At 32.4% G+C, this 19,623-nt stretch overlaps 1 protein-coding gene across 2 annotated transcripts; it reads right to left on the bottom strand.

Annotated features, from left to right (window-relative positions):
- Positions 1-6,450: 6,450 nt before the first annotated feature.
- Positions 6,451-11,263, bottom strand: LOC127075843 (MADS-box protein SOC1). Of its 2 annotated transcripts, none has more exons than XM_051017338.1 (8): positions 11,081-11,263; positions 10,564-10,750; positions 7,497-7,581; positions 7,358-7,419; positions 7,162-7,261; positions 7,044-7,085; positions 6,850-6,891; positions 6,451-6,722 (listed from the first exon to the last, which is right to left on the bottom strand). In XM_051017338.1, the coding sequence occupies exons 2-8, from the start codon at positions 10,743-10,745 to the stop codon at positions 6,597-6,599; spliced, it is 639 nt and encodes a 212-aa protein (XP_050873295.1). In that variant the 5' UTR covers positions 10,746-10,750; positions 11,081-11,263; the 3' UTR covers positions 6,451-6,596. The 2 variants fall into 2 exon arrangements, with proteins under 2 accessions (XP_050873295.1, XP_050873297.1); XM_051017340.1 differs by lacking the exon at positions 11,081-11,263 and adding an exon at positions 10,901-11,043.
- Between the last annotated feature and the right edge of the window lie 8,360 nt (positions 11,264-19,623).

The raw sequence follows: 19,623 nt of genomic DNA, 5'->3' as shown, positions 1-19,623 counted from the left end.
ATCCATTTTCGATTATTTAGTTTAGTTTAATTTTATTTTATTTTAGTTTCGTTAATTTTTATTTATACACTAATAACACTCTAAGGGCATTCTTGGAACTCTAAATGAAAACTATATTAACTTGATACAAATTAAATGTTGAGTTTTTTTAAGGCAAAAGACCATACAAAGATCACTCCTTAAACTCCCAGCTGGCAGCTCAAATTGCAAGAAAATGGATAAAAAGAAATAGAGAAAAAAGAGGATGACTTGGTGCCAACTAGAAGAAGAATCCAAAAAAAATTGGTCCCCACCTTGAGAAAGGGACATGCGGCCAACTGACATAGGGAAGGGGGGTTTGTTTTCAAATTTGGTGGAAAATAGGGAAAGATGAGGTACATTGAAAAAACGGTGCTTTCAGTGAGAGCATTTGATAAAGTTTCCTTTTTATTTTCAATCAACGGGATCCTCTCTCAATTTTTACTTCTCACTTCCTCCTTCCCTTTGAAACCCATCACCAACCATTTTCTGCCTACCCTACCATGCTCCCTTTCACAATACTATTATACCACCTACAACCACCATGAATCACATCACAACTTCCATAATCCACCGGCCGGACCACCTTCTTTATTTTTCCCATTCAAACCCCTGCTCCACCTCATATCTTATATTTCTTGTGCGATTTTAAAACTCTTCACCCCTCACAATTATCCTCTGTCTCTCCAATAAAACCACTATTGTGATTCCTTCACCTCATATCTTGTATTTCTGCTGTGATTTTAACACTCCCGGTCCTTTTTGTGTAGATGATCTTCTCATAAGAAGAATCCTCATCCTTTTTGTGTGGATGATCTTCTCGTAAGAAAACTCCAATATGTTTTTGTGTGGATAATCTTTTTGTAAGAAGACTCCTGATCCTTTTTGTATGGATGATCTTCTCGTAAAAAGACTCCCAATCCTTTTTGTATGGATGATATTCTCGTAAGAAGACTTTGGATCCTGTCGTTTGGATGATCTTCTCTTGAGAAAACTCCAATATTTTTGTGTGGATGATCTTCTCGTAAGAAGACTCTCGATCTTGTTGTTTGGATGGTTTTCATTTAGAAGAATCTTCAAAGCTTTGTGGGGATGATCTTCTCGTAAGAAGATTCTCGATTATTTTTGTTTTGGTTAAATTCCTAGTTAGGAATCTTCAAAATATTTGATTGGATGAATTTCTTATGATAAATCTCTAGAACAGTCAGATATATTCTAAGGTATCATCAGGTCATGTCTGAACCTATTGATAAAACTCACTTTGAATATTCCCTGGTATCTTTTCTCCAACATAAATCTTATCGCCAGTGAGTACTCACCCACCTCATTGTCCTTTTCATTTCATGTGAGCCAACGTACCATATATTGCCACCATTTCCCATAGGTCAACCTTTTATTCTTCATCCATCATAAAAATATCATGCTAGGGTTCATCTCATATAGGCATGGCAACATAACCCGTACCCGCGGGTACCCACCTGAACCCGCCCCGAAGTTGACGGGGAAACCCACTTTGACTGGGTTTGGGTTTTCCCCAATTATAAAATATGGGGACGAGTCGGGTAATGGGGACACTAGTACCCAACCCGAACCCGCCCCGTTTATTTCATTATGTACATTATTATTTATTTTTGATAATTTAGAATATTAAATATATGGTCAATATTTTGATATTTTAATTTGAATTTATTATTTAAAATATTTGAAATGTATGTATTAAATTTTTTTAGAATGTTTTATTTTATTATCTATAACGTAATTTTATTTTGGAAACTATTTCTATTAAAAAAATTGATTTCACTAAATGAATGGTGGCGGGGGCGGGGATATCCGAACCCATTTGGGACGGGTTTTGGTTTTGATTTTTCATCCCCGTTTGGGTTTGGGGCGGGGAACGAGGATTGTTTAGGGATTTCGATTTGGATTTAGGGAAGGTAAAAACCGTCCTCGATCCGCCCCGTTGTCATGCCTAATATCATATCACATAATGTTCCTAGCAAACAAAAAAAGGAGTCCTTTATGCATGCATAACATACCACGAGCTCCTGAGAGTTGGGATCCGAGATATAGTTCTCGCCAATCCACACACTCATCATCCTCCAATCAATTCCACACTGTGTAATAAACCTCGATCACCATCGAGTGCATTTTCTCAGTCAGAACTTCAAAATATCTAAAAATATCAAAACTCTTTCTCAAATAAGATGAAAATAGAATGGGGTGTAGTCCACGAGCTCCCGAGAGTTGGGAAATGAGATATAGTTCTCACCCATCCAAACTCTCTCATCATCCAAAAATACTTCAAACTAATCAAACTCTTTTCTCGCCGCCGTACGATGGATCCTCAAATCCTTTTCTCAAACAAAAGATATTTTGTCTCGAGACGTGCAAAAGTTATGTTTCGTCCACTTGAACATGTGAGTAAGCTAGTGACGTTGCCTGCGAATGTTTATTTGTAAATCCATTCGGTTAAGATTCGAACATCCCCTCCTCCACTTGTTTTGGGTAGTAAACAATTTTTTTCTGTCGATTGAGACAAAATAGCTATCGGTAAAATCGACTAACAAACAAACATTTTCTATCCAGAACTACGTAGTCTTGAGTTCTCCATCGCACCCGGAGATACATAAGAGCGAGATTCCAAGTCTCGTCAGACACCCTAATAAAAAACATACACCTATCTGTCCTTTTTCTTTTCCCTTTTAATAACTCGAGAAGTCTAACATTTAAAGCAAACACTAACACACACAACCAACCAAATGGTTCCCGTTGAGTACAACAAACGTGAGGGGTGTTAAAACCTTCCCCTTGCATAATCCACTCCCGAACCCTAATTTGGTTGCGGTGAGCAATATCATTGTCATTTTTTTAGGGGTTTTATCGATATTTTCCTTTTCCCTCTTTGGGAATAAATAAAGTTCGGTGACGACTCTATTAAATCCATCCCGCGAGCGCACAATACGCTTCGCGAGTGTTCTTATTTTTCGAGGTACGAAAAACATATTCTTGTTTCTCATCGTTGTTGCCTCCTTTAATCCTTTTCATGCTTCTTGATTTTTGGTCATCCTCATCGGTGGTTGCCCGCCTCCCTTCACTCGTTTTCCCTAGTAGAGGCTTTTCTAGGTTTAGACCACTTTTACCTAATTAATATCAAATTTGATACTATAATTTTTATTTGGTATTTAAAAAATATATAAATAAAAAAGCATTATAGATTTGATGATATTTAAATTGAGTATTTATTGAAGCACTATAGATGTTAATTTAAGACGGATAATATAATTTAAGCATATCCAAGAAAGAATGTATAATTTAGTCTTTGATTAATTAAAAAATGTAACATAGAATGAATTAATACAATTAAAACTAAACAACAAAATGTAGTAGAAGAAATATTTATTATGGAACAACTAGGTATCAATTTGTGAACTAGCTTTTACAAATTTGAGTCGAGTTTTATTTGAGAGATCAAATATTTGTATCATATTTTTTTATGAAAAATGATATTCATAGACTGCCTTGTACATCTACACCATATATTACTGTTTACTAATATGGTGAACAGTAAAATATTATAATAATATATCATTTTTTTAAAAAAATATAAAAAAATATTTTTTTAAATATTTTTTTATTATCGGAATGTTTATTAACTAATTTCATAATTTTTTTAACCAATTTCATAACTTGCATTAACCAACTTTTGTGACTATTCAAAGTTACTTTTAATATCTAAACGTTTATTAACCAATTTCGTAACTTCATTAGCCAATTTTTTACTTTTCATTAACCAACTTTGATTTATTAATAAAAATTATTTCTAATATCTGAACGTTTATTAACCAACTTTGTTACTTCATTAACCAACATTTTATATTTAATTAACCAACTTATTTCCCTCCTTTAAGTAACTGTTCACGCACTGTTCACGTGTACTGTTCAAAAATATATTATTTTTTATTTTAAAAATACACTATTCACCGTATAAATATGGTGAATAGTGTATACGGTGTAAGTATTTGGTGTAAAAAAGGGTGTAGGAATAATAATGCTATTTTTTTATATATTAAGAAAAATTGTATTCCTCGTTTTTCAATTTATTTATTTTCGTGAAAATTTGTGTCTTGTATTTTTTAGTTTAACAAAGAGTTTTGTTTTTTTTATTTGATCTAATTTATAAAATCGGTCCCACTATTTTAAAATCAAATAGTATTAATCATTATTTCATATTAAAGATTTATTTATTTTTAAATAATATATCACTTGTGAAATTTGATAAATCATATAGGAATATTTGGTAGAACGTTATAAATAAAAAATATATTTTAAAAAACTGACACTTCATTGATTTGTAGTGTAAAAAAAGTGAGACGGACACCAAAACTATTTAATTTTAAAATAAAGAGAATTAATTTCGTGAATCAGATAAAATAGAAGACTAAAACTATAATTTAGTCAATTTTTTATGTATTAATGACAAATATTTATCTTTTTATAAATTAATTAGTGAAAAATTTATCTTGCACTTTTTTATTTATGAGTGATAAATATTTGTCAAGTATTTTTTATACTTATCACATTACTACGTAAAAGTCATTTCATAACGGTTGAAAAATGGATACCACCACGTCTGTCCAATTGTTGTGATGTTAGGGGTGGTTGTATGTATGTATGATGATTTCCACTACGATCGTGCGACCATGATTATAAGCTATGTAACGCGATACCGGCCATAACGATTACTTTAAACAATCATTGTGATATTCTTTAATGTATAACATTTAACGACGGTTGTTATAAACATCTATTGTGATATGTACACTGAGTTTATTATAAATTATGTTGAATGCTTATTTCATCAATGCTCACTAAACATATAACCTTTAAATCTGATCTAGAACATTATAATATGACAAATTAAGTTATATTAGAAGAATAAGTTCACATTCAATGCAATACAATACTTCTTCAACTCCTTATCCATATTTTTCTCTTTAACAGTTAGAACTTTGTTTAATGTTCCTAGTTCTTCAACCTCTCATTCCTTCACCTTTGGTTCATTTTGTAAAATATTATTTACTCTGCAAACAAAATTAGAGGTGGAGAAATGGGTGGTTGAAGAACTAAATATATTAAATAAAGTTCAAACAATTAAAGAACGAAATGCAGATAACGGACTGAAGAATTCTTGTCTAGAATTGAACGTTTATTTGTTTTCTAATATAACTTTATCTATCATATTATTATAATTTTCTAATAAAATCTGAAAATTTATATATTCGATAAGGGATTGGAAAAACACTCAAACCACATAAGATATAATAAACTCATGTTTTAAACAAACATTAACAACAACATTCATCAACAACAAACCTTAAACAACATACAACTCTTATTAAAAACAAGAAAATCGTCAATAGATAGCATAAACTAAATACAACATACAATTTTTATTAATAATAACAACAACATATCAACTCATAGAATGTTTTAGAAACATACATGTCCCATAATGACATCCACAATAAAATGATGATAAAACTGAAGTGAGAGCTTCAAAATTCTATTAAATTTGAATGAATGTCATTTTGGTCTTTCATACAAGTTTGCAGCGTTCACTTTAACTTCATTCTCGTTACTGAAACAAACATCGCTACCTACAAGTCAAAACAAGCAGAAAGTTCAAACATTATGAAACAAACTATTGAAACATAAACAATAATAAATAAACAGATTTTAAAACATAAACTATTGTGAAGACAAACCTGTAAGGTAGTCATTTGTAAGATTTGATGTAACAAATGTAATCACTCGAAGAAGACGAGTTCGCTGCATATGTTTGATGTTTCCATATGGGAGAGACGAGTGATAGAGATGTTAGGATTTTGTTTTGAGAGAGATGAGTGAAATAGATGTTAAGGATTTTGTTTGAGAGAGACGTTTGTAATGTACTGAAACAAGAGATAATTTCAAATATATAAATAAGTAACACCTTTCTCCACGATTGATAATATTAACCGTGATGAAATGATTGCACCTTACACCAAAGTTGATAATATGAATCGTGGTGATATACAAGGTCAAACCCATTATGTCACGATAAATGGAAAATTATTGGTGTTAAGATTCAAACATTTTCACTTCATATACATTTCACTACGTTTGTTAATTATGACCGTAGTGAAATGTCTTTTAGTAAATACAAAAAAAAACATCCAAAAAAGAGTTATTACCACAATTAACAAGAAAACTGTTGTAAAATAGGTGTTACGAAAGTTATATTTTATAGTAGTGTCAATAACAAATATTAACAATATTGTTTATGGATTTTTTTTATATCTCAATGATAAGTATTTTTCCATATTTTTCTTAGAAAATTGTCAATAACAAATATGTGTCTAACATGTTTAGTTACTGATTCACTTAAAGTTGAATTATCTATAATTTTAATTTAGTACTAATTGTCAAAAATACATGATTTAATATATAGGAATATGAATGAAACCAATCTCCACTCTCAATTATTTATCATCAAAATAATGAAAGCATAACTAAGGAAACAAATCCAATATACAATATTAATGAGACATGTTTCTTGTTCTTGTGTCTGGAAGTCCAATGAACAACTCAGTCTCCACATCTGAACTTAGACTAATATAATCTGCATAAGGTTTTCTTGCTTGCTGTGATGAATAATTACCGTACTGCACACAAATTTAGATTTTCATTCCATAATTAAAACACTTGTATATTTCAAGTTTAATATCAAAGTTAAAGGCATGACTAGAAAACTTTGAATATGAATGCTCCAAATAGAAAGTGATAACTCACCTTCTCAGAGAGCCTAACATTTTCAGCAACTATGGCTTTTTCCTGAATTGCATTCAAAACATGGCTTTAGTAAGAGTCTTTTTAATGAAATGATAAGTTGGACTATTTTCATTGTATCTAACACCCGATTTTTCGTGGCGCTGAAGATGGTATATTAGCAACCGCATCAGGTCATAATTGCGAAAAATGTTTACCTTTTCTTTTAGCTGATCAATATGTTCCCTGTAAACCTGAGTCTGAAAAAGAGAAAGCTCTTATGTAAAGAAATAACTATAAACTTTAAAATTTTCTAGGGTTTTTGATCATGCTAACCTTTTTTGCTCGAATTTTCGCTATACTCTTATCCAACTGTTGTTCTATCTTTTGTAGTTCATCAATGGAACAAGACCCTAAACCTTCTCCTAACAGTTTCCTGAGGGTAAGAAATTATTGCAAATGCAACATATTTTTATATATAGAATAGTGTAAAAATAATTGTAAAAATGAAAAGAAATTGAACATGTTTCACCGTTTTGAAGTCTCAAGAAGATCAATCTTTTTCATCATGTTTTTTGCTTCTTCCTTCAAATGCTGTAATAATATATACATACATTTCAGCATCTATAATTTTTTTCTTAACCAAACATCAAGAAAATTATTAAGTTAACCTGGGTATTTTCAACTGATTCAGATGGTGTTGAAGTATTATTATTTCTGCTATGACTGCAGTATCGTTCAATTGTTTCTAGAATGCTGTAACATTAAAATAAAATAAAAAATTGAATTAAATTTAAAACCAATGATAAAGATTAATTCAGGATCCAAAATATTATGTAAATTATAAGTAGGTACTAAATATTTGTTAGAAAAGGAGAAACTGAAAATGGGAAACAAATATTTTTGTAAAAAATGGGAAACAAATATTTTTGTAAAATGAAAATCAATAGAACAACCAAAATGAAGAGGCTTCCTCCATTTCAACCAAAATGGGAAACTTAAGTCATTGTGTGTTAATATTAGTCCGAAGTAGTGGGTCATAAAAAAATTTGTACCTTAGTAAAAGTTTTGCACACTCCATTGTCTTCATTGATTAAAATTTAAGTCTTTATTCTCCATTCATCTAGCATTTTTTTGACCTCGTAATTTCGTTAAAGAGTTTGGTGATTCACTCAATGACCCTATTTCCAACCATTTTTCAGACATCAATAGGTATATTGTAGGACTCAATCGTCTTAATTTTACTCATCATTTTCAACACTTCTTTCACTTCTTGTTTTTGAATCTAACCGTAGTAATTATATTTTCAATCCTCTTCTCATATTCTTCATTAAACAAATTGTCGAAATACGTCTTCCACATTTAATTTATATCTTTTTTCTGAACCCAGACGTTGTCTTCCACTACAATTTTCTTGTGTCTCTTTCTCTTCCCTTAGCAAGCCTATATATAGATTTTTCTCCCTCCTTGATTTCTAAAGATTAGTATAAACCGTCAAAATCTTGTGTTCATGTCTGACTCACCACCTTCTTAGTCTCTTTCTTATTTTTCTTATATTTCCTCAAATTTCGACATTTATAAACCTGAACCATTCTTTAAAACATTTTTTTACTCTAATTTTATTCTGAACACTTTGATTCCACCACCACAATTCTTTACCCTTATGTTCAAAACCTTTTGATTCTCCCAACGTCTCTTTAGCCTCATTTCTAATCTCTCGGACCATCTTGTTCCTCATATCATTTGAACTTTCGTGTGGGTGTACGAACACTCCCTCCAGAATCTCGTGTTGAAAACTCCCTAGTTTTTCGCCCTTAAAATGCCACCACTTGATCCCTAGATAACTTATCAGTCCAAGAAAATTTATACACTCTCCTCTTAACTCTTACATTTATAATCTATACTCTATAATGAGTAATCAAACTCTCTCTCGGTATAATATTTTATGAGTTACAATATCATATTGTTATTGTTCAAAATATTAGTCTTATTTTTCTTGTTTTTCTTCTTCAACAACTACGTCAAAAATTTATCTTCGTCCAACATAGGATTTATTGTTTTCTTGTTGTTAAGATGATATTATAAGTTTTATATTGTTGTTAGTGTTGAGATAAGTAAAGTGTTTAAATTATTGTTGAAGTATGTTGTTGTATTGTTAAAGTAAGTTGTTGTTTATGTTATGGTAAGTTTTGTTTTTGTTGATAAATTTTGTTGTTTGTGTTATTGTATATGTTTTTGCTAGGTATGTTGATGTTTTGTTGATAAATGTTGTTGTTTTGTTAAGATAAGTTGTTGTATTTTGTTGATAAATGTTGTTATTTGTTTTAGTTTAGATGTTTTTGTTGAGGTATGTTAATAAATGTTGTTTATTAAGGTATGTTTGATAAATGTTGTTGATTGTGTTATTGTAAGATGTGTTTGTATAAGTTATTGTTTATGTTATTACTTGTACATTACAGCTATCATTTCGTTCAACTAGCATGTCCTAGAAGATGAGTTTACTATATCGTATGTGGTTTGAGTGTTTTATCAACCCCTCATTGAATATATAACCTTTCGAATTAAATTAGAAAATAATGATATAAAAATTTAAGTTATGTTAGAAAACAACTTATATTTGTCAATGTTTTATGAGCTTTCTTCGGTCCGTTATCCATATCTCTCTATTTGACTATTATAATTTGGTTTAATACTTGTAGTTCTTTAATCAACACTTCTTTTTTTACTAGTATATTCTGCAATGTTATTAATAATTTTCAGAATGTACTAGTAGAGAATGAACTGTTGGTTGAAGAATTATAAACATTTAATCAAAATCTAACAGTTAAAGAATGAGATATGGATAATGGATGGTAAAAAGTTCAAAAATATTGATTAATATAACTTGTTCTTCTAATATATTATTATTGAGCCGTTGGTGAAATAAGTATTCCACATAAGTTATAATAAACTCAAGTGATCACAACGGTTGTAATGTATAATAGTGGTGAAAAGTTGTATGTTAAGTCTTTAACTTCGGTTGAAACGATCAACCGTGGTGAAATGTTGAAAAATCTCTCAAAATACTGGTGCTGGATATCGAACCCTTGACCTCCACATTTTTCTACGGTTGACTTCTACCACCGTAGTGATACCATCCGTGGTGGAATCTTTCTTTCAACTATGGTAAAATGTTCTTTTTGTTGTAGTGGATGATATCTTTTTTTCTAAAGTAGATATGAGCTATAATAAAGTCAAAACACGGTCAAAACTCCAGGATAGATTTACCCTCTACATTTAACTCCCCGAGACCATACCTCTTGTGTATGCCCTCAAAATCTCTTATTACGCTCTTTATATGTTAATTTAGATCTCCTCCTAAAAAAACTTCTCTCTTTAAAGTATATCCTAAATAAGTCTTCTAAATCTTCCCAAAATTTTACTTTAAAGTATTCTCTTAAGTTAAGGTAAAAAAACACTACTTACAATAATTTTAATTTATGTATATCTTTTGTTGTTGTCAATATCTTCTAAAAGAGTGTTTAACCCTTAAAAAAAGTTTATCAATTAGTATTGGAACACCACATTATCTGTAATAAAAAAAAGTATTGGAACACCACATTATCTGTAATAAAAAAAAGTACGAGAATAAATCAATAACTAAAAAACACAATCAGATTCAATCACACACAAATTCACCAATGAGAACAAAGTAGTTAATAAATAAAATATAAAACAAGTACATGACATAGAAAATACCTTGAACTTGCAAATTCATAAAGTCTTCCTCTTGGTGAGAAAACAATAAGAGCAACTTCAACATCACACAAAATTGATAACTCAAAAGCTTTCTTCATCAAACCATTTCTTCTCTTTGAGAATGTTACTTGTCTGCTTGTTGGGTTCTCTATACGCTTCATCTGCGTCTTTCCTCTCACCATCTTTGCTGAAATCACAACAACAACAAAAAATATGAAGAAAAAAAATGAAATTCAAATCTTAAAAGGAAAAGAGGACGAAAGTATAATAGCTTTCAAGATCTAGAAAAACTATGGGAGATGGAAAAAAATGCAGGAGATTTATTAGAGTTTCTTACCAACAAATCAAGCCAAAAGAACAAATATTCTTAGGGTTGATTGAAAAATGAAGGATGAAAGAAACAAAGAAAAGGGAACTTATAATGAAAAAAGTATAAAAAACAAAACCAGGAAAGAAAAGAAAGTGACATTAACATAATTGTCAAAGTCTGTATGATAAATAATATAAGTAAACTTACCAGCAAGTAGAGATAGGAATAAAGTGTTGAGTCTAAAAAAGGAAAAGAAGGTTAAAAATGAATAAGAGCTAAGGAATCAAAAGAAAGAAGAAACAATGTATCCCCAAAAGTAGTAATACATATAATTTAGGTAAGTTCAAAGAAAAGGGTAGTTTTTGGATTTGACTGTTTTTTTAGCTAAGAGAGAAAGCAAATACACAGACCTACCTTTCCATAATAATCAACCTCATCCCATTTTGCTACCCCACCGGCCACCATAATAACAAACAAATCATTTTTTATATATTAAAAATGGAACCTCATATTTAGCTTGTTTTGGTAAAATCAGACTCTACTTGGCCAAAAAAAGAAATTCCTAGATTACACTCTATAGTGTTTATAAAATGATACTGTCAATTTTTTTTTATGAAATGAGTAAAGTGGAACTTTAAATTATAATATTTTTTAGTGGAATATTAAATTAATAACGAAAATGAAGTTAAAAAATTAAAGGAAAATATTAAATTTACAACGTATTGATTAATAAACTAAAGTAGAATATAAAATTGAATGAATGAATTTGATAATTAATTATTATGTATGTGTTTAATTAGAGAAAGGACAGATATATGTTTCTTTATTTATTGTGCAGGAGTATTTGTTGGTGCATGGACAGATTTAGGTAGTAGTGTTATTAATAAATTCATGATATTTATTTCATACTTTTCCAACTCATTTCCCAAAGCCAGGTTTCGATTGTTTGCTGGTAAATGCTCTTTTTTAGTATAAGATTGTTATTTATAATTTATCATAGTAACTATTATTATTGGAGATGTAGTAGGATATGAGATTACATGATTTTTAAAATAGTTTATATTAATTTTTTGCATTTTTGTACAAATAGTTTATATAATTTTTTTTAATTAGATTTTAAAGAATTTTAAAAAAGTTTCACTTGGGTCGAAATCACTCTAATAAAAAATACAGAATATTTTTCTAAAATAACCATATTTTTCAATTTAATTATCAAGATAATCAATTTTTCAAAATAATTATCAAAATAACTAACTTCTTTAACTGATGCGCCAGTTGTTGGCGCATCCAATAAACTTTCAAGGGAGGTGTTAGCTTTATTGGCGCACACTCCCTATTTCATTGCATGCAGGTGTTATGGTAGCTGGCGCATGCATGCGTGATTTAGTAAATGCGTCCATGCATGTGTTTGTGTGTGTGGCGCCTAGGGCTTTGGCGCATGCATTTCATGGTTCATCAATAAATAACATCCGCATCTCCCATATTTTTTGCACACTACTTCTTACCCTCCAACCCCATTTTCTTTCATTCTACTTCAAATTTTTTGTTCTTTAACCATGTCTGAATACATTCACAAGAGAAATACCAATTTAATTTTTTCAGCGGTCACACCTCCGATAAAGATTCGAATTTGAAATATAGATTCATTTGAACGTCTTAATCAGACGTTGAACCGTTGATTAGAAGGAAAAATTGCAGATGGTGAAAGGATTAAAATGATTCAATGGCTTGAGTCCACGTTCAATCAAAATGGAGAAATGCATGAATGGGTGAATATTAAGACTGACAGAGACGTTCGTAGGATGATGCATAATATATTCAAAATTATTTTGATGGTTGTAATCGCTTAGTTATAGTAATGGTATTTTAATTGTTGTAGTTGTTTGTGTTGTTGTTTATGTGTTGTTTGTGTGTTGAATGTGTTGTATTTGTTTGTGATGGTATTTCCTCACAAAGTTATCATATGAAATAAATTTTGTTTTTTATATATTGCAAAAAAGATACATGTAAAATTATCTCGTTGTGCTCGTTCCAACACTAGGAGAGTTAGTACGATTGTGACCTGCCTGACGACATGAACTACATAATCGAACCATTTTTTCCGCCCTATCCATTTCGGTTCGAATACGGGTGCTGTTTGGGCGACCCTTTTTCTTTCTTTGCATAACTTCATTGTGCCAGAGAATGTCCCCTTGATATTCTGGTCAGTAATCCTCTTTTGCAACAACTGAAAAACTAATTTTGTAATCATTGAATAGGCTTATGACTTTGTAAACGTCAGATAGTAAGTAGGATGGATCCCTTCGAACCTTTGAATATGCTGCAATGACATGGGAGCAGGGCGTACGAAAGACTTGGAACTTTCCGCAGTCGCACCAACCTCTATCTAGTTCCACTCTTTATTGTCTCATCGGTATGCCTTCATTGTGATCCATGGACTCAGCAATATTGTATCAACTCTTAGTACGGTCAAACACTGTGACCACGTGTGTGTTTGCTTTGGCAGCTTCGTGTCTAATGAATTTCATTCAAGCATCACTGAACAACTGCCCAGATTGCGACACTAAACTCCATTTGGAACGTTTGGTCTCAAACAGCGCCCCTAGCCTGAAATATGTTGTCTGAACTAAATCGGTTATAGGTAGGTTTCAAATGCCTTTGAAGACAGAGTTCATTGATTCCACAAGATTTGTTGTCATGTGGCCCCAACGTTGACCGTTTTCGTATGCCCTAGTCCACTTCTCCAATGGAATACTGTCGATCCACCGTACTGCATTTGCGTTTGACAATCCGATGTCTTTATAGTAGTGTTTGTAAGAAGGATTTGTTAATGCGTAACCTACGTTGACAACCTTCTTCCGCAACATTTTGTCTTTGATCTCCTGTATAAAATTTTGAGCGATATGTCTATGCAGAAGACATACGTCGACGGAGGATCCTGCCAGCCATTATCAATGTTTTTGTATGCACTGACTATTGAAGGGTGTCGGTCAGAGATCAAACATAAGTTAGATTGAGGAGCAACATGCAATCAGAGACTTCTTAGGGAAAAACATCATCCCTCAGTAGTCTCCCATTCAACTAGGGTAAAGACGATTGGAAAAATGTTGTTGTTACCATCTTGTGTCACTGCCATCAGTAGCGTTCCTTTATATTTCCCGTACAACCATGTACCATCAATTTGTATAATAGGTTTACAGAAAGCAAAACCTTTGATGCATGGTTGATACGCCCAGAAGAGATGGTGCAATATTCCATTTTCAATAGCACAAGTCCCATCTGGGGTATACACCGTCAACGTTTCCAACTTAACAATAGTCCCTGGAGCATATTGTTTGAGAGCCATCAAGTATTTTTGAAGTTGTTTGTAAAACTCCTACCAATTGCCATACACTTTTTCAATCGCCTTTGTCCTAGTTATCCAAACCTTCCTGTATGATGGAGTATAGTTATATTGTCTACAATATGCGAGATTATTATACTCACCTTTAACGACGGATTGTCACTAATGACAGACAAAATTTCATTGCATATTAACTGAGAGCTAAGTTTCTGATGGTCTTGCATTAGGTTCGTGAGCATGCATGTGTGAACTGGACCCATGAATCCAATCTCCCAAGAATCACTCGTCTTCCTGTACAAAGCTGACAACTTGAAAATGCAGTGCTCATTTCGACAATAAATCTTGTACCTCATTGCATTAGTTCTATCAACTCTGTAATCAGTTGATAGTTCTATGTAAAACTTTTTAATAGCTTTTAATCAGGCGTTTCAATCGGGTTGGTCATTGAATTTCTTGTTAATTCTGTGTAATTTTTAATTTTTATTTCCAATATTTTTTATTTAATTTTAATATTAACATTTGAATTTTAAAAAAAAACTGACCAAATACATGCGCCGCATGTATTGGCGCATACATTATGTAGTGTATGCATGCGCCAATGCATGTGGCACCTAGGTTGCCCACCATTGGAAGCATGCGCCAAGGATACTGGCGTCTCCTTTAAAATTTTATTGGATGTGCCAATTCAACTGACGCATCGGTTATAAAAGATGGTTATTTTGAAAAATAGATCATTTACGGATTTAATTTGAAATTTGTGATTATTTTAAAAAAAAATAAAAAAAATATAAGATTTTTAGTAAAAGTTAAACACATTTGTAAGAAAAATAATAAAACTGGAGAAATTAGTAATTTTGCATAATTTTTCCTGAAGTTGGTGTTCATTGTGCATTATTGGAACTCGTGTTACGCCGTGTACAAGAGTGTGGTGTTTTATGGGAAAAGTACATAGTCTGCGGCGCGTTTGCTTGAAGACATAATTTTTCCTTTATAGTTGAAAATAAAATCAGTTGTTAGGGTTTTTTTAGAGAAGAAAAATTACTTTTAGAGGCGTGGAATTGAAGCTTGAAGATCAACATCCATCCGAGTGATGATCAATGTTATATTAGTGTATATAGAAATGTTCCTTATTTTTCTATTTGGGCCTCGTGTATGATTTAACTTTAATTTGTTACAACCCACTTGAAACTGACACCCCCGTTTTATATGAATAGATAATATTGTCTCCTGCAACCATTTTTACTCATTTTTTGAAATTGACCTCTCACATATGTGATTTTTGAAATCTCTGGGATAATATCGGAAATTTGAAAAATAATATGTTTTTCTTCTTGTAAATTTAGAAATTTGCATGATTACTTATCGTAAATTTCAAAATTTACAGTAGAGTAAAAACATTTTTTCTGGAAATTTTACAATTTATCGTACAAAATAACCTGTAAATCCCCGAAACTTTCAGAATTTTCGATAGTTATAAAAATTTTGTTTTCTCAGAAATTTCACATTTTTTGGAAAAATTAAGAAAATTTTAAATTTAGTAAAATTTTTGATAGTTATTAATCTTTTTTATTTTTCTATTTTTTGCAGTGAAATACAGGGGCAGAGACAACACTATTGCAGGCAGAGCAGGATTGATAAGGCTGAGTATTCCTAGATACGAGTTGGACGAGTGGTTCCAATCTATTCACACTGAATACACTTGGTTGAGCAGATGCAGTTCCATGCACCCCGTAGCTCAGAGATGATGCCGATGATATTCATGCTCAGGATATTCATGACCCAGCGGTTGAGACAAATGCGACACATATTGTTGATGAGGTGGTTACTAATGAGGTGACAGATGAGATGGTCCAGCCAGATGTCGTTGTTGCAAATGACGTGGTCCAGCCATATGTCGTTGTTGTTGATCCGGTCTCATCTACTACTACTAACATAAAGGTTACGACTCCTTTGACAGAGTCATTTATATCCATTGATGGAGGATTTTCGGGAGGACCCATTGACCGGTCGGTGCTTATCTAGTATGTTGACCATGTATGAAGCTCCGTTGAAGTACACTTATGCCTTAATCAAAAATTGAGTAAGAGACATATTGATATGTTTTTATCAAATAACAAGGGACCCCCCTATTTATACAACTTTGCATTTATTTTCGACCACACAAAATTGTCGATGCAACCACAACCGTTCAAAACTGTCGGCAAAATCCTTAGCGTTTTAAATTATAAACAAATAACATTACCGAAAATTTCACTTAGGTTGAAATTTCCAATACAAAATGGTACTTTTAGAATTTTCGGTAGTATTTGTAAATTCACGGAAACTTCATAAATTCTAGTATATCGGAAATTTAAAAGACACTGGCAGAAATTTAGTTTGTACCGGAAATTCTGATTTTCCTACGAAAAATTTTGTACGAACATTTTATTCAATATTTTGACATGGTAGTTTTGGAATTTTTAAACATTTGGGGGTGCCTGTAACATCATAAACCCTAAAAATTATATATTAAGAATTATTCGACAATCGAAGGTGTCACCGACGACCATCTTTTAATAAATCAAATAATTGACAAACACGCAGCAGAAAAATCAACGTCATACAACACTTGTCATTACATGTTCATCTTCACTTAGAGTATCATTGTGGCGGTATCAATTTATTTCAAATGATAAAACATTACAACTTAGACTTTTAGTCTCAGTATTCAAATCATAATAAACTATTTTCAAAATAAAGAGTTATCATATTCAACTCTTTAAGAAACTCAGCATAAACCGAATAAACAATTAAACTCCAGTAAAACATAATAAGCAAACAAACGTTCTCATCCCCGATGTTATAGGATCAGAGTAAGACTTCTAAAACAACGATGAAACTAAACTAAGTAGCTCCAAGAACTAAGCGGCAAACTCTACTCTTGAGAATCTACATGAAGTCCATGGTGGAAAACATGGAAGTAAAGAGCATGAGAAACAACAAACCAATATAAACAGTGTAGAGAATTCTAAGATAGACAATACACAACAAGCACACATTCAATACACAATCAACCACCACATAGTTTCACATCAACATGTACAAATTCACAACCAATCATCAACATTATGAAACAATCAACTACATATGCAATTAAGTATGCAAATTTACTCCACAATTGTCTCATTATGTATGCGGTACCATTCATGAACACTCAGGTTCATCTCGCTCTCGATCCCCACCATAGGACCAAAATACACCAAATCGTTATCATCACCCTAGGTAACGCTTCACCAGTCCTTACCTGGAACCGGCTACTCGCACCTGAGCCCCATCATAGGACCGGAGCACACCAAATTTTGTTACCATCACCATAAGTAACGCTTCACTAATTCTTTATTAGAATTAAATACTCGCTCCCAATCCACACCACTGGACTAGAATACACATAAACTGGACAAATGTTTGTACACCATAATGCATGACTCTTAACAACATGCATTTTCACCAAAAGGTTCACCAATAGAATCACCATATACATCTCACCATTTATGCACCACATCATTCATCATAGGCAACAATCAGTCAATGTTATGACATCAATAAACGACAACAAATTCTGCAACTCAACAAATGTAACTTCCTAAGCATTCATTCATGTTACTTCACCAAAATAACAACACATCATCATATAAACATAACAATTTGCTAACCGATCATACAAGTCATCAGAAACATCCATACAATAGGTAAATGAATACCACTCAAATTTTTCATCAAGCGCTACCATTAGGTAGCTCTACGCGTTAGCTTTTTAATTCTTCAAACGGAGTCTCAATTTGCACGTCGGACAATGCAACAAAAACAAAAGCAAAATTTTTCACCATTTAGCCTATGGCAGTCGATTGTCAACAAACACGTTTTGCTAATGACTTCGCAAAAAAACTCATTTTTGGGATAGGCAATCGATTATCATCTGGTGCAATCAATTGCACTGTTCGAGACTCCACCCAATCCATGGCTTTACATGGGATAATAAATAATGGGCGAGAGGACTTATGATACAATTCCGCCAACTGGATAGGGCAACGAGTTTAATGACAATGTCTGAATTAGACATATTGAAGCGAATATTGGCTTATGTGGCCGAAAACAGATTAAAAGTGGCCTTAGAGGCCGAAATACGACACATGGTTGTCAAAGCCAATGAGTTATAAGTGTTCGACGTGAGTCAAAGGATAAGTGTTGGACCGAAACTAATCGAGGATTCATAGTCAGCAGGCCAAGGAAAGGATGGTCGAGAAGACCAGATGCTCGACTGCATATATGATGATGAGCTTTTGGGTTTTGAAAAATATCTTGTCGCGCCTACCACAAAGATGCAGCCTTAAGATCCACTTGACGAAATTGGTTTGGGAGATGGATCCACCAAAAGGCCGACTTACATTAGTGCCAACATAGATCCAAAATTGAGGTTAGAAATAATTAATATACTTCATGAGTTTAAATATTTTTTTGCTTGGGATTATAAATAAATGCCAGGTTTGAGTAGGGAATTGGTGGTGTTAAAACTACCAATAAAACCGGGGGAAAACCGGTCAGGCAGATGCTTAAGTGCTCTGCACCAAAGGTCATGTTCAAGATAAATGAGGAGATCAAAAGACTCATAAGAAGCAAGTTCATAATAAAGGAAAGATATGTTGAATGGATTGTGAATATCATTCTAGTAATTAAGAAAAATGGGACATTGAGGGTGTGCATCGACTTCAGAGATCTGAAAGTTGCAACCCCAAACCATGAATACCCAATGTCTGTCACCGAGGTGTTGGTCAACACAGCAGCAGGTTTTGAGTATCCTAGTATGCTTGATGGTTATTCTAGATATAACCAATTTTTTATTGCAAATCAAGATATGCAGAAGACGGTGATTCGATACCCAAGAGCTTTAAGCACCTACGAGTGGGTAGTGATGCCATTTGGCTTGATGAACATTGGGGAGACTTACTAGAGGGTGATGAATTCTATCTTTCATGATTAAATCGAAACGTTTATGCAGGTGTATCTCGAATATATAGTCAATATGTCTGCATCGTGAACTAGTCATCTTTACCATCTTTGACACTCGTTTGAAAGGATGAGAAAATACAGACTAAAAATGAATCCTCTTAAGTTTGCTTTTTGTGTGCAGTCTGGAGACTTTCTTGGTTTCATTGTCCATAAGAAGATCATTGAGATTAACCATAACAAAACTGAGGCCATCAGGGAAATTAAATCGCCTTCGACCAAGAAAGAGCTTCAATCTCTTTTGGGGAAATTTAATTTTTTAAGGAGGTTCATTTCAAACCTAAGTGGCAGGACTCAAGCGTTCTCGTTGTTACTCCGCCTGAAGAAGGAAGTGTTCATTTGGAAGTCAGAGCATCAAAGAGTT

This window comes from Lathyrus oleraceus, chromosome 4, assembly GCF_024323335.1.
Source record: "Lathyrus oleraceus cultivar Zhongwan6 chromosome 4, CAAS_Psat_ZW6_1.0, whole genome shotgun sequence".
NCBI classification, from domain to species: domain Eukaryota; kingdom Viridiplantae; phylum Streptophyta; class Magnoliopsida; order Fabales; family Fabaceae; genus Lathyrus; species Lathyrus oleraceus.
This window is presented reverse-complemented; position numbering and strand designations above follow the sequence as displayed.